This window comes from Wyeomyia smithii, chromosome 2 (genome assembly GCF_029784165.1).
Source record: "Wyeomyia smithii strain HCP4-BCI-WySm-NY-G18 chromosome 2, ASM2978416v1, whole genome shotgun sequence".
Taxonomy (NCBI): domain Eukaryota; kingdom Metazoa; phylum Arthropoda; class Insecta; order Diptera; family Culicidae; genus Wyeomyia; species Wyeomyia smithii.
The window spans coordinates 218155943-218172679 of record NC_073695.1 but is presented as its reverse complement, the minus strand read 5'-3'; the positions used below and the strand labels follow the sequence as shown (position 1 = coordinate 218172679).

Here is a 16737-nt window from a genome sequence, read left to right as displayed (position 1 = left end):
TCGTCGTCTCCCTGCTGCCAAGTTGCAACATGATGCAACACGCAACAGCGAGCAAACGAAATCGCTTGATGTTACAAACCGCAATAAGATACGGGTTAAAACCGTTGCGTGTGTGAGAGCACCATCGGTGTTTATTCGCTGGATACACTATCTACTGTCTACTGAACGCAATAATCTGCTTACATGCGACACGGGGACGGGAACATTTTCTTCAACCAAGCTGCACAACACGACACAAAACATGTTATTTTGTTGCTTCAATGAGAGTGCTATCGGTCCGGCTCGACAAGAAATCATTTTTGTGCATCCGTTCTACGAAACTGAGGAAAAACTTTAGAAACTGAAAAAAAGAGGTGGAGCTTATCAAATGATCGCTCTGAGCCGGAATGAAGTCACACATATTTTCCAAGTTATATCATTCCACCACGTACGTAAAATAATTCATTCCTATTTTCATCCCTATATAAGAGCCTGTTTTAGTCGATGCCGCTCAAAATAGTTCTGAACAGCGACGACAGCAGTCCTCCCTTAGCAGCAGCGGGAGCGAGCAGTGGGTACCATCGATAGCGGATAGCGGCCACAACTGTGGCATGGCTGCGGATAGCGTTGCAGTTGCCCAGCAGTTGGGCCAGCGTATAGCGGCCACAACTGTGGCATGGCTATGCATAGCGTAGCTGTTGCAGCGGGTATATCAGCATCGATAGTAGCAGGGTCAGCTGATGCAACGACACTCCCTTCACTAAAATGCTGTTTCAGCGCGGTAGCGGGAAGCATCAGCAGCAGGCTTGCATGAAGTGAATACATCAGCCAGCAACTTTCTCTAAGGCCTCTGCCATAGTAGACGCGAAAAGCGGCGCGAACCGATACGCTCGGCCGTAGGTTAATGTACAGCTCTACTGATGGCTGAACATTAACCTACAGCCGAGCGAATCGGTTCGCGTCGCTTTTCGCGTCTATTATGGCAGAGGCCTAATGGGAAAGTTGTATCATTTTGTTCAGAAGAATATTATTGTCGGTAATATTACAGAGAGGCGATTGCGTAAATCCGATTTTGAATTGAACAATTGTTCTTTTGAGAACAAATAAAACACTTATTTGAAGAGTTAATAGCTTTTGGTACCAATAGCAGTATAGTGACAGCCTCAGCGGTAGATGCAGATGCAGCCGGTACTTCCCTGAGGCCGATGTAAAGGTAAATGGGAGCAGCACGGCGAAACAGTTCGGGTTATGCTTAGACGCGCGTTATTTTTCGTTGTTGATATTCCCCACATGAAACGACGCGCTTTCGTATGATAGCGGTGGTATTAGCGGTAGATGCATTTGCCAACACTTCCTCCAGTAAAGCCGTGTCTAGTTTTCAATGTGGAAACACCTTCTCATTGTGTTGACCGTGCGCCTTAGTCCTCACTATCAAGGTAACACAGAGATGTAAGATAAACACTACATCCTATGATAAATTGAACAATTGTCCTTAAAGGGACAACAAATGAATTAATGAAGATTTAATTTTGAATTGGAATACTTTTCTCAGGAAGTTCGGCTACATAGGGATGTAAAATGAATATCTAACACTGAAAAAAGTGAGAAAAATTTCAAATGCCAATGAATCGGTTAGTTTTCGATGGATTTCCTTCGTTTTTGCAGCAATCGATTAGAAAATCTTCTAAGATTCCTACCAAATGCATGAAATTGCAATTTTATCATTCGAACTATTGTACTATTGAAAACTCTTAAGCCTTGTCAAAACACAAAATTCGACCTCTGATTGGTCGTTATACCGCGCTTTCCCAAGCACGGTCGGCAGAGTTATGGACCTAGTAAATTGGGAATGCATCATTTGGCCTATATAAGCGCTTCATCAGATAATAAACAAACATTTTATCGGATATTAAATTGAACAACTTAAATTTGAAGAACACAACTGATTATTTGAAGAGTTAATATTTTCTCTGATTATTATTGCGTGTTTGCGTCGCTTAGTGTTTGGCTACGGTCATGCAGAACGCAAATAACGGCGCGATGCGATTCGGCAAGACGAAATCTGTTGAAATGTATAGCTCTACTTCGCCTTAAAAAGAGCTGTACATTTCACCACGGTAAGGCGAATCGCATCGCGCCGGCATTCGAGTTCTGCATAACCGTAGCTTTTGTTCCGTTCCCGTTTAATGATGTCGTATTAAATGTGCATATTACTATTCGGCAGCACTTCAACGTCTCATTTGCACAAAATTTAAAAATACTCAATGAACTTCATTCAAAATATCAGACAAAAAGAAATTACAATACTGCCAACTGACACGCAAGCAGCCGGGTTATTTTCTTGTAAAAGTATTCTACTTCAACCTTGCGGTCGTGGCTTTGCATACAACCTTCATGGGATTTTTCATGCAAGATTTCACTACAGATTTTTTTTGTTCGAAAAGCCTCAAGCTCTGTACTAACGCTGGTTTACAGACAGGGCCCACAGTCAATAATCTCGTGATATCGGCTGATGCGCAGCAGGTGTTAATTGTCGCGAAGCGATCGTGCTTTCCGTGAGCCGGAGAAAGTTGCTAGTTGAAATAATTGCCATTATTATTTGTCATATGAATCGACTACGTAATAAGCTATGGAATATCCGTGTGGGCAAATGAAAAATGCACACGTGATTTGTGTGTGCAGTTGTCATAAAAACATGTTGTGAGATTGTTTAATTTACTCATTATGCATGTTACGTAATTGGTGCGAAAAACTTTTACTGCAAAATTTCAGTGCATTATTAGACAATTATTCTCAGGTCTCTAACTGAAGTCTCTGGATATTTCAGTTGTCAGAAGAAATATTGTTTAGATAGGTACCCCCCTTGTTTGATAGAGACATTATCAATAACGTATCAATTAACGTTTTTTCAAGGGTTGTAATTGTAATATATAGCCCCATAACAGAACATCTCACCGAAATAATTCCCTTCTCCTTCAATTGAATACAAAATAAGATGTTTCGACAAATTATCTGTGCGTTGCTGTTAGTTGTAGCACATCGCACTATAGATTACACACAAATCATCAACACGATAGTCAACATTCCAATGAAAAAATAGAACAATTTGACGCAATCATACCCTTCGACTTCGACGCTGGTATGCAGCCATCATTAGGCCGCTGAAAACAATAAAAACAATATATAGAGCCTATAACTGCTGTCGCAATAGTTAGCACCAGATCTGTACCACCTTGAACTGTGTGACTCTCTGATTACCTTTTCTCTTCTCCGGCTCTACCATCGGTTGGTCGGCCAATGAACACCACAGTCGAACTTTGCTCGCGGTTGCCATCAACGAGGGAGATGAAGCATTAAATCCTCCTCCCTTAATGTAGGTGCGCATTCTTGCACTTTTAAAGCCCCAGCGAGTGCACTTGCGGGTATAAATAAGCGATAAATTAGTCGCAGAAACCTGTCCCAGGAATGTGCCGCAGTCAGTGATTTCGCAGTTCAATAAGAATAAACAGAACTCCAGCGGGCCGGACGATGACGCACGGAAGGTCGGGGGGTTCGGAAAATGAATGGTTTTATATTTCTGTGTCAGTGTAGAAACATGCAGACAATATCGTATGACCGGCTAGCGGCTTTGGGTGGTGAGGGCTCTAGGATCCAAATCATGCTGTTCGACACTAATGCTTACGGTGTTCGGCCTTCGATATCGGAGTATTTCGATCACAATCTGTCTGCTGTTCGCTGGACAGTAACCGTTCAACAGTAGAGACAGCATTCCCCCTCGCACTGAGGTCAGGTGAGGTCCAAACTGTGTCGCGTCACACGCGGTTGCTCACGGGCGGATGCGGATGAGTTTTGTTGCGATAAAATGTGCGCATCTTTTCGGGTTTGCCATTAATTGTGTCGTAATGTGCTGTGCTGTTAGTTGCTGTGTGGCTGCCGTATAACGGTCAGCTAAGAATAGATAGCTATGCACAGCGATTTCATATGGCACAATAATGGTACTGGTATAATCAGAACAGTTTTATTTTCAGAGTTTGCCCTACCATTTATTTTAAATTTCTTGAGTGGCTCGCATAACATGATTTTTGATGTTGTTTATTTTAATAAATTAATTTCCTTAAATCGCAGAGTTTACCATAACCTTTTCATAATCAGCGTGTAAGGGTGCATTGGCTTGGTACATTTATAAATTGAAGCAATATTTCAACTTTGAATTGAATTCTTTTTAGAGCCAATGACTTTCATTACGGTTTAGCAAGCATTAAGAAGTCTCAACAGCCCGACAAAAATTTAAATAAAAAGATAGCATATTAACATTACAAAAATGATGCCAGACCGTGGGCCCTGATAATTGAAATTCATTCAAGATCTGATAGCCCAAAATCTATGAAACAAAAATCCATGTTAATCGAGAATTGAGAAGATGTAGAAAAATTAGGTTAAGAACGGTCCACTATTTTCATCAGTCGGAGGATACGAGCCACAAACTTCTGAATTTCACTGATAGAATAATGCTTGTATTTCACCTTCTATCACAAAAAAAAACCTAAATTAATCCACCTAGTGGTGCAGAAACCTTTGTTATACTAACTACAATTGTATACTTATTAGGCTGCCTATAATCGCATATCAGTCCCATCTTCATTTTCATCAAGTTAAGAAAACAGCACGTAAAGGTATTTTTCGTGCTTAAATTATTTCAACTGTTGAGCGTGGTTTATTCCCATATTTTCGACATGATATAATGAGATAGACATTTACCATAACTTCTCTATAAGAACGACAAGAATGCACGTGGGACTGGTATGCGATTATAGGCAGTAGGCAAGTAAATCACAAATCGTATAGCAACGTAAATCCAATTTCAATTATGAATAAAATGAATTCAAAAGATAATTTTCAGAAGGTGAACCAAAGACGATCTTTGAACTATAGCTTGACGGGGTTTTCGCAAATATTATGGATGCTATCACTGGAGTATATGAGTCTTATTTTTTCAATCGAGAACCAGTTTTTAAATGCTGGATAGAAGCAACATATTTTTTTTAAATAAACAGAAACAGTAAACAGTAAATAGTAATAGATAACAAAAATGCTGATTTCATACTAGAACAGCAAATTTGTATGTTGGTACGAGGCAGTTCTGATTTTTTAATTCCCCATAATCCAGGTTTGAATACCACATTCGCATTATTTTCAGAAATCGCAGGACCTAGAATTATGAATCAGCATCAAGTCTTTTTTACGAATTGAAGCAAACTTCTACTAACCTCAGATAAGTATTACAAAGAAAAAAATATAACCATTGACGAAAGTTGTCAATTCAAATCTATCTCAAATGCATAATTTGAAAATGAAGGTTTTCGCGACATATGAAAGATTTGGATTTTCGGAGTGTAGACGAGAACATTATTCTTTTCGAAGGCCTAGGCTGTACGATAAAATCCGAAATAAAGACTTTATAAAACTTCCTGCGATAACGAGAAATAGAATAACATATTTGCACTTTGTCTTAAATTAGAAACCAAAACCAATATTTATATCTTATATGAGCGTAGTGTATCATACCATGGGAATAAGTGATTTTCCACCTGCACACACTAGTAAACGTGTATAGCCATGAAAAGTTGCTTCAGTTTCATCCAAACTACAAATAATCGCATCTCGATGTTCACAATTTTTTAAATTCTTGGTCACGAGTTAAAAGTATATTTAGAGCCTAATATTAAACATCAAATAAAAGTTCAACTTAAAAATTTTCCAGCTGTTCAAAACGTAGCATTGCAAACAAAACAGCGATTTTTTATGTTTTCTGCATCTGCAATATCTGCATCGCTAATTGTGTTACATTTGCAATATCTGCATGCACTGTGGGATCAGGTTTTGCTTCAATGCTACCCGAAAGCTGTAAAAGCTTCTTATTTTTCGCAAATCTGGGTTCAACGTACAATTGATTATATATTTTAAAGAAAGTGTGGACGGAAGCTTCGGAAGCAAGAATAGAAGCTAAGTAAGCATTGCAATTTGCTCTAAAATTAATTTATTTACACCAGTTAAGACGCACTACGAAAAGTGTAAAAATTATGCAATGATAATTATCCAGAAAGTTAAATATTCCATGTCAAAAATATACTTTGGTCAAAACTATACAGTTCAAGCAACCAATAAAAAATCCCACTCAGTATGATTTTCAAAGATCTCTTGGGCTTTCATTTGAGCATGCGAACATCAAATTCGGAATAAGCGTTCTGTAAAGAGAGTTTTTTTTTGTTATTTTTCTTTTTTGGGTCGTTTTTGATATACTACACATATAAACAACATATTTACACATACATACGTACAGGCACACATACACAAACATACATAAATTGTTCAATTCGTCGATCTGAGTAAATTGGTATACAACACATGGCTCTCCGTGCCATTAATTTTGCCTCAAAAGTTAAATTTCTTATATAAAAAATACTCTTTGACAATATTTCAAAATCTAAGCCAGTAATCAAAAATCCACTCGGTAGCATTCTGGGGGAGCACAGTAGCTTTCATTTGCGTATAAGATCATTAACATCGGATATTGCGTTCTGTAAGAAAGGTGCGTTAGTATTTTGCGGCACATACATACAGACAACATACATACACACACACACATACACTCACACATACACACACACACACACATACACACGCACAGACATTGCTCAGTTCGTCGAATGGTATATACGATTAGACCCTCCGGATCATGGATCTATTTTGCGTTTTTCGACCGATTTTATAACCTTTGTTTAGTATAACGTTAGGATAGATAGTTTAGGATAGCGTGCAACTATCTCCTTGCTGTAACGCATACATTACTCAAGCGAAGTTTTTGGTAACATCAGGAATACTGAATTTGCAAATTTACATTTACTAATTTTTCGAGACTGTGTTTTATTTTTCAATTTGCCGTTGTATTTAAGTTTTTTCAGAGTTTTAAGTTCGACCGTGATGAAGTGTGTTCGAAATTGTAATAAAAGCTTTAAATCCAGAGAAGCGCAAGTTTAATAATCGAAGTACGCTAGCATGATTATTACTTAAAGCTTATGAAATGCATTATTTTACGTAAAAACAAACCAAAATATTTTGTAAAACGACAATGAATAGAAAAACTGTTTGCGATGAATATTTATTCGAGCAACTGAAAGGTATCAGTTATAACAATACTCATCGCAAAAAAATGCTTTTTTTCCTTGACTCAAATTGACAGTCAATGAGAGCTCATTCTGGTTCATTTTGACACTCACACAGCTTCGTATCCGTTTCTCCCTCCCAGGTCAGTCCCATGTTACAAATAAACGCAAACAAGCTCAGTGCCAAAAATAACTAGCATAAAATTGGTCACTATCATAGAAATACCAATTGAAGTACTAATAGGAAAAATAATTAACTTGTTGCCTATACAAGTATTCTGTCATAAATATATTTACCTCGGGTAAATGCATATTTGCACACACATGTTATACACACATACACGTAATACACACAAACACCCACACATATACACACGCATACCTACACACATACACACATACACACACATACACATACACATACACATACACAAACACATACACACATACACGCACACATACACACAGACATGCACACATACACACACACGCTACTCACACATACACACACACACGCCACTCACACACACACACACACACGCTATTCACACACGCACACGCTACTCAGACACACACGCTTGATATACGACACACTATACCTACACCATTAGCAGCACCCAAACGGCTTCCAAGTCACCACATCTGTTCAACTGAAGAACCAAAAATGAGACAAAATCTCTTTATTTCAAGTATCGACATCTAGCGGTGGAGAGAACGCATTTTACACTCGAAATTTTATTACGTTTATTTTCCATTTATTCAATAAATGAACTGTATGAGCTCCCAGCGCTTTTTCGCCGAGAGATTTCTTTGTTCTCCCCGGTACTCGTATAGCGATAGTGCCTTTTTATGATAATCGTACAGTACCACCCGCATACGTGCAACGGTTTTTATGTAGATATATTTTTAATAATTTTCATTGTTGCCCAAGTTGAAAACTAAATATCTTGACTAAGGACAATCATTTTTTACATTGTACCTAATGTCGTAAGCAGTGCTGTGTATAGCGCGTCTGATATGCATTACTTGCATGTTATGTATAAAAAACGGTACGAGAAAAAAATATTGTCGTTGGTCGAAAAATTCGGTTTACAAGTCCAAGATCGAAGATATGCAAGTAAATCAACTAACAGGTTAAAATAGTTTCAACAGTCGCGAGGTGTACGATCCAAGAGAATTTGTTACACAATGTTTGAATGGTTCAAAGGTTTTTAGTTCAATTTGTTCTATTGACGTTGATTGTGAATTGTTACTGAATTTCCGCTTTAAAGATGTCTTGTATGCGGTCCTGTCTTAACTTGATTTTGATAGATTCAACTATTCAAGATCACCTTTTTGCCTGGTCATTGAAGCAAATAAATAATTTTTTGGTGCATGTTCAAACTATTGGAGCGAACTGTTCGAACGATGCACTGTGAAATCAATGTAGGATGGAACAGCAAAAAATGAATGCGAAAGCTTGGGCACCGATTTGCTGCAGAGTTTTGTTCGAAGTTGCATATCTGTTCTGTGAAGTCACCCAATGGTTCTCTCCAACGGCTTCCAATGGTTCCCAGTGCCGTTCACGTCCAATTTCGAGCTGTATTCCAACAACGATATCTGAATTAGATTACCACTGGTGGGGTCCAACTCAGATCGAAGAGAAGCCGAACTGTACGCCTTACGGTCGACCAGGGAATGATCTTCTCTCAACACGGAATGTCCTTTTCTAGCGTCCCTCAGTGTGGGGCACTTGGGTGATTGGGGGAAGAACCAATCACGTGGAAGCTTCTCTGCTTTCTTTCTTCGTCGCTTACGTTAGGTGATGAATGCGTTGCCAATTGGCTGGCATTGCTAGCCAATGACTTAATGCGTGAAATCATTTCGTCTATGTTTTTGAAGTCTGCGTTAGGGACATATACCAATCGTATGAAAAATGTATGTTGATATTCGACCTTCAAACTTTTCCGCAATTTTCACAAGGTAATAGGAAAATGGTAACTAAAATTATCATCTTATATAAATCTCGTATATTTTAGCTTTCCAACGGTATATTAACTATTGAAATTGTAACGTGCTGGAGCACGAAATCTATGTCTGTGATAGGGAACCTTCACGTTCACGAGGCATGACTGGAGAAGCGCGTCTGATAATGCGGTAAAATTACGGTACTTAGACAAAAATCCTGTTTTGAATTGGATGAATTTTTAGTGAATAAACGTGAACCGTTTGTTATTCAAAGTTGGTCATGATGATCGCAGCCTTTGCGCTGCCCCTACAGTGGAGGGTTTACTAAATAAAGTAAAAGTAAAAATTAGACAACTACAACAGAATTTGATTGCATTCCGCACAGAATGTCTGCTTGTGTTGATGCCAGAAAATTACTAACCTTCAATTATTTGTTTATTTGCCTAGAAAAAAAGCATTTTGCGGTTCAAAATCGGTTGCTGATTACAACTTTTGGGCTGCCGGAACATTGGGGGAATTAAGATACACGGACAAAATGCACTGTGGAAGCTATTTTACATTTAGTAAATTCGACGGGTGCAACAGATTTAAATTGCTAGGATGCAACATAGAATGCTTGCTTGCGTTGACAAAAATTATTAACTTTCAATGACTTGTTTATTTGCCTTGAAAAAGGCATTTTGATTTCCAAAATTGGATTTCCTGATGGCAATCTTCATGCTGCCCCAACACGGGAAGAATAATGGCTGTCTGGCGACACACGCAGAGAAAAACCGCGCTGCTCCTGAGACGTGGTGACCAACCACAGGGCTAGTGCTGCTGCTAAGGAAGGACGACTGCTGTTGTCGCTGTCTAGAACTATTATGAGCGGCTCCGGCTGAAACAGGCTCTTATATAGGCCAAATAGCATGTTTGATCCTGTCGACCGTGCTTGGGAAGCAAGCATATAACGACCAATCAGAGGTCGAATTTTTCGTTTTGACAAGGCTTGACTATTTTCAATAGTACAATAGTGTGAATGAAAAAAATTACAATTATCTTCTTTTGAGAAGAATCTTAGAAGATTTTCCAATCTATTGCTGCAAGAACGAAGGAAATCCATCGAATACTAACCGATTTATTAGCATTTGAAATTGGACTTATTTTTCACTTTTTTCAGTTTTAGATTTTCATTTCACATCCCTATATAGCCGAACTTCCTCAGAGAAGTATTCTACTTCAAAAAGCTAACACAAACTAAAATTATTTATTGCGTCTGAAAGATTGTACATTTCTGTACAAAATATTTAGAATTTGGAGGGTGAATCTTTTCTATCTCGAAAAAAGTTTCAGCTTTCAAGTTTCGAATTAAATTTTCCATCACATTTACATTGCATTACATTATACGGCGGTTATATAACCTAGACAGTTTCGTTTGTGTGCACAAACAACTATGAAATGGCCCACATCATAGCAAGCGTAGGATTTATATCAATCATTTGGTTCTGAATAAGTTCACATAAAATTAATCAAAATGGGAGACGTATCAAAATGGATTAAAGATTAACTCGTGAGTTGTAGCAGTAGGTCTGTTATTTTTTAATAAAGTGAAAACAAAATATCCAAATATTTGTGAAATTCAGGTCACGTAGATCGAAATGTATGTGAAATCGTTAAAAGTTTTTGCAAAGATACAAAACATGACCCCAACAAACTGTAGTGTTTTTTGAAGAAATTGATAGTAAGAGGTCGTTGTTGTAAACTATTCGTAGAAATCTGCCGTAAAACAAAGATAAATAATGTTCAACAGATCGCGATAAATTTTTTCCTTGAAGAGCTTGTTCAAGCAATGAGTAGTTCTGCGAATTCTTCTGGTAGCTATCGTACTGCAGAGCTGATAGAAGTAACATCAAATCATTATTATGTTTACCACATGTCTAACACACATATTACAACTTTCACAGATATATCGTTGAAACCTTCGAAGCACACGTTACCTTGTAAATTCCGATTGATCATACTATTCAAAGACTCTTTAAATATTTGATGTATGACACTTTGAATCCAAAGTATTAAAAAGGAGTAGCAATCCTGCAAGGTTTGTTAATTTGCTTTAAATTTTCTATACTTTATTGAATTCTACGACAGATATAAACAAATATTTCTTGATGAAAATGGTGATTGCGAGATTGAAAAATATAGTTTAGAAACATTTTCGCAAATTCGTATGTGCTTTTGCGATTGTTAATTCAGAAAAGGAAATTGTTTAAATTAACAATTACCCTTCCTCTGGTTTCTTTCGCCGACCCAAAAAATGTTTTTCAAAAGTCAAATAATAAACCATGTCGAAAAATATATTTCTTTCCAATTTTAGATATGTTATACAGAAAAGTAACACCTTTTAAACGCTATCAATAGTTTTAGGAATTTAGGAAAAAATGTTTTCTTATCCTGACTATTTACCAAAAGTTTTGTTTTTATATCTAGTTTATTTAAAAATAAATAGGGAAGAATCCAAGTCTTTTCTTTTTTCTAAATTAAAATTTAGCGGTAATTTATATTTTTTTTGTAGTCAAAAAAAGCTTTTTACGGTATATATTTTTTACGAGGTACCATCAGTTCGCTACAATTAATTCTGAGACAGTTTTGACTGATGAGACTGATAATTTCTTGAGCTACAAACCTCTTAGAAGATCACACTGGAGTCTAAATAAAAAGCATATCACCAAACTGATCAAACCATAGAAATGGAAGTAATTTTATGGACTTTGAACCAATAATTGTAAGATTCTGTTCAAACATTCTAAAATTCTCCAGTTCCGGAACATATCTCCAGATTTACGGGAATAAGAAAATTGTTCCAAGGCACCGCTGACGCCGATTCGACAATACATAAGTTGCTGAATGTTTTGGTGCTAAAACTATTGAAATCGGATGGAAACTGCAAAAGTTACAAGAATTAAAAAAAAATTAAAAAAAATTATTAGTCTTGCCATACAAGTTTGGGGTTTGAAGAAGTTTTATGAGGGTAAATACAAAACTTTTGCCAAATATGGCCAACAAACTGTGTTTCCGTCAAAATTAAAGCAGTTTGATAATAAACGCTAAAAAATCGGGATTTTCAATGCTACTTATTATTCTTGCAGTTTAGCAGTAAATGTTCACCATGAACCAGAACCTTAGCATAATGTCTAGTAAATTTTACTATATTCCAGAAATTCTCAAACACAATGAAAATTCATTTAAATTTATATTTTGTATAAATTATTAATTTGTCAGTAATATCACGTATTAACTGAACGCGGGATAGAAACTCTTATTCTCAAGCAAGCATGTAAAATTAAATTTTTTATTTGACGAACAACGGTGATATTCGTTTTGGAGATGAGTTTCGATGAGATCGATGAGTTTTGTTTCATAACTTGTTCTATGTAAATAATAAACAAATTCGTAACAAAATATGTGAAAAAAACCTTAATTTACACAATTGGATAATTGGATTACACCTAGCGGTCAGACTCAGCCTTTATCATTCAAACTTATTATTTGTAAAAATAGATTTACATGAACGCTTCAATCCAATACGTGTGTATTCACTTTTTGGGTTCTAAAATAATGATGTTGTAATAGAAGTATAATATATGAAATTTGACGTAATGTAAATTCTCAAGAAATAGCGAAATAAAAGAAATGACTCTTAATTTCGAACCATTCAATCACGAGTGATACCGGAAACATTCAAATGGTACGATACCACATTTAAATTATGTTGAGGCCACATATATTGATCAAAGCAGGTATAGTTTTAAATAGCCTATGAATTTCTTTTCTTTCCATAACTTTTGAACCACATATCAAATTGTTATGAAGTTTGTTATTTGTAAGTTTGAGAGATGACTCGTTCGTATGACACTAGTTATGTTCAAATGAGTCGTGTAATCTTTGAGATAATAGAATTTCGTTGTTTTATCAACGATTTAATACATAACGGTTGCTTAGTTCGATTATAATCAAATGAAATGGCAATGTGTAGGGCAGCCAAACTTTGAAACCACGTGTTCAATCATAATTCATCAGTTAACCTTTAACTAACCCGTTCATCTGATAATACTATTGATCAAATCAGTTGTGTACATTCTGAGATAATGAAGTTTCGTGATTTTCACAATTCGGTACATTATAGACGAAGTTACAGTTCGATTACAGTAAAATTCAATAGGGTGTTATGAGTTAGCTAGACCTTTCATTTGACACTATTTTCGTGAAAATCGGTTCAGCCATCTCTGTGAAAAGTGAGTGAGTTTATGTATTCTTCGGAATATGTTCCTTTTCAAAGCTAGATTTCACATTTTTAAACATAACAGGCAAAGTAATAGTCCGATTGCAAAAAATCAATAGGGTCTTATGGGGTAACTAGACCTTTCATATGATACTGATTTTGTGGAAATCGGTCCAGCCATCTCTGATTAACATGAGTGAAATTAAACAGTCTTCAGAAGACGTTTCTTTTCATAACTTTTGAACCACATGTTCAATCTTTATAAAATTTAAAAGTTAAGGGTTTTTTAAGATAGCCCGTTTATTTGATACCAATTTTATTGAAATCGGTTGTGTGGTTTCTGAGATATTGATGTTTCGTGATTTTTACATTTTGAAACATAACCTCTAAAATAAAAATCCAATTACAATGAAATTTAATAGGGTCGTATGGGGCAACTAGAACTTTCATTTGCATATAATTTGATGAAAATCGGTCCAGCCATCTCTGAGAAAAGTGAGTGAAAATAAAAATCTGCACATACATACACACACACACATACATACATACATACATACATACAGAAAATGCTCAGCTCGTCGAACTGAGTCGAGTGATATATGCCATTCGGCCCTTTGGAGCACTTTCATATCTTCGGTTATGCAAGTGATTGCTATACCTTTCTAGGAGAAAGGCAAAAAGTTAAAAAAATTATTAATTAGGAGTAAAATATTCGTGCTGAAGAGATAACGAAATAAAAGAAATGACTTTGAATTTCGTACACTTCAATCACGAGCAATACCGGGAACGTACGAATAGCACAATACCAAATTTAAATTTTGTTGAGGCCATATATTTTGATCAAAGCAGTTACAGTTTTAAATAGTCTTTGAATTTCGTTTCTTTTCATAACTTTTGAACCACATATCAAATTGCTATGAAATTTTTTACTTGTGAGTTTGAGAGACAACCCGGGGGAACCTATAGGAAAGCCAAACTTTTCATTTGACACTAAGATTGTTGAATGTAGTCCAGCCATTTTTGGGAAAACGTGTGAATTTGAAAAGTCACCGGAACATGTTTCTTTTCACAATTTTTGAACCACGTGTATAATCACTATTAAATTCATCAATTAACATTTAACTAGTCTGTTCATTTGATACCAATATTGTTCAAATCGGTTGTGTACTTTCTGAGAAAATGAAGTTTCGTGATTTTCATATTTTGAAACATTACAGACAAGGTACGAGACCGACTACATTGAAATTCAATAGGGTGTTATGAGGCAGCTAGACCTTTCATTTGACACTAGTTTCGTGGAAATCGGATCAGTCGTCTATGAGAAATGTGAGTGAGTTTAAGTAGTCGTCGGAATATGTTTCTTTTCAAAGCTGGATTTCACATTTTTAAACATAACAGGCAAAGTAATAGTCCGATTGCAAAAAAAAATCAATAGGGTCTTCTGGGGTAACTAGACATTTAAAATGACACTGATTTTGTGGAAATCGGTCCAGCCATCTCTGAGAAACATGAGTGAGATTAAACACTCTTCAGAACACGTTTCTTCAAATAACTTCTGAATCACACGGTCAATCTTCATGAAACTCAAAAGTTAAGGGTTTTTTAAGTAGCTCGTTCATTTAAAACCAATTTTGTTAAAATCCGTTGAGTAGTTTCTGAGATAATGATGTTTTGTGATTTTCACATTGCAATGAAATTCAATAGGGTCTTATGGGGCAACTAGACCTCTTATTTGCAATTAATTTCATGAAAATCGGTCCAGCTATCTCTGAGAAAATCGAGTGAGATTGGGAGAGCGTTACATACACACACATACACACACACACACATACACACACATACACACACACATACATAAAATGCTCAGCTCGTCAAACAAAGTCGATTGATATACGAGATTCGACCCTTTGGAGCACTTTTATACCTTTGGTTTTTCCAGTGATTGCTATACCATTCTAGGAGAAAGGCAAAAAAAATGTGAACTTAATTTATTAATTTATTTATTTTTCGAGTTTTAATAAACCTTAGGAACTATTCTTGAGCATGGGCCTCCTCGATCTTATGAGGGATTCATGGCTGTTTTGTTGCAGTTTGGGAGAGCTATAAGATTTATGTCATATTTTAAGGGACAAGCAATCGAAACTCTTCCAAGTGCATCGTGAAATTAGTATTTTTATTTGGCATATTATATTTCCTTTGATTGAGGTTTACAGTTTCATCACTGAGAATATCTATAGATTAGAAATATATCAAATTCCAATTCAAATTATTAGCTGGAAAAAAATTTATTTCTCTAATCAACTTCTAATTTTTCCGGCTTTCTGGTCTGGATAAAATTTAACGCATTTGTTACGTATGTCACCTCAGTGAAGCTATTACCACACTATCGATGATGATCAGGGCCTACAGGCTTTGCACTGCATGTAATATCTTATGTCTTCGTTGATTGGTTTCGAGCATTGTACAATCCAACCGAACATAATCTATTTTTTGTCACATATAAAAGTTTAAGAAAGACAGCCGCTTTCATTGTCTAGCATTGGAAGTAAAAAAAAGATTGTCCCTTCACTTACCATTTTTGCTTTCCTTCACCGTCAACGGCGTGGCGATCGTGGGTGGCTCGTCGTCCAAAACCATGGCTGGAACAGCGGTGACCACCTTATAACCTGGTAGTGGGCCTAGTAATGAACGAAAGAAAAAGAAGGAGAAACAGTAAAAAAAATGTCACAAAACTAGTAATCACAGCCTCAAGCAGGAAATATTTAGTCGTATCGTTTACGTAAATAGTGGAACATGGTTTATTGTTCGTGTGTAGGTTTTTTTCCTGGTTGCAATGGTCAAAAAATAAAAAAAAAACAATCGCATAGCAATCAAAACATTTTTTTCTGAAGCGGTATTCAAATACAGCGTGTTTACACGAACGTCAGACATATTAGAGTGATTGACAAACGCAGCTCTGCAATTCGCTTGGTTGTGCGTGCATTTTTCGGGGTAACTGTTTTTCCATGTTGTTCGTCATTGTGTTTTAATACGATTTATATTGAAAGCTGCGCGAGTAAATTAAATATGTGCAGGAAAAAAGCTTATAGTACCGCGCGCTACTGTAGGAAGAATGCGAAAAATAACAGGAGAGTTGTGTGCAAAGCCACGACCGTAAGGTTGAAGTAGAATACTTTTACAAGAAAGATAACCCGGTTGCTTGCGTGTCAGTCATTTTTTCTAGTAAATAAACGTTGACTAATCAGATCAATCGACTTCCGCGCTTCAACAAGAATTGACCATTTTCAATAATAGTTGCTTGTCATGGTTGGGACTTGACAATTTTTAAATTTTGAGATGAATTTAAAGTGCCTCACTGCATCAGCCTGCTATCGATGCTGAGATTCGCTG

The 16737-nt window shown here is 36.4% G+C and overlaps 2 protein-coding genes across 4 annotated transcripts in view; one reads left to right on the top strand and one right to left on the bottom strand.

The window, feature by feature from the left end:
• The window catches only part of LOC129721556 (arylalkylamine N-acetyltransferase 1-like), a 164237-nt gene that overhangs the window by 16013 nt on the left and 131487 nt on the right, over positions 1 to 16737 (top strand). The window lies entirely within an intron of this gene.
• LOC129721553 (uncharacterized) overlaps positions 1 to 16737 on the bottom strand; it is a 196948-nt gene that overhangs the window by 83819 nt on the left and 96392 nt on the right. For all 3 annotated transcript variants that reach the window (XM_055674254.1, XM_055674256.1, XM_055674255.1), the window contains one exon: positions 15921 to 16025. In XM_055674254.1, coding sequence (XP_055530229.1) covers positions 15921 to 16025 — 105 coding nt within the window. The remainder of the gene's footprint in view (positions 1 to 15920; positions 16026 to 16737) is intronic.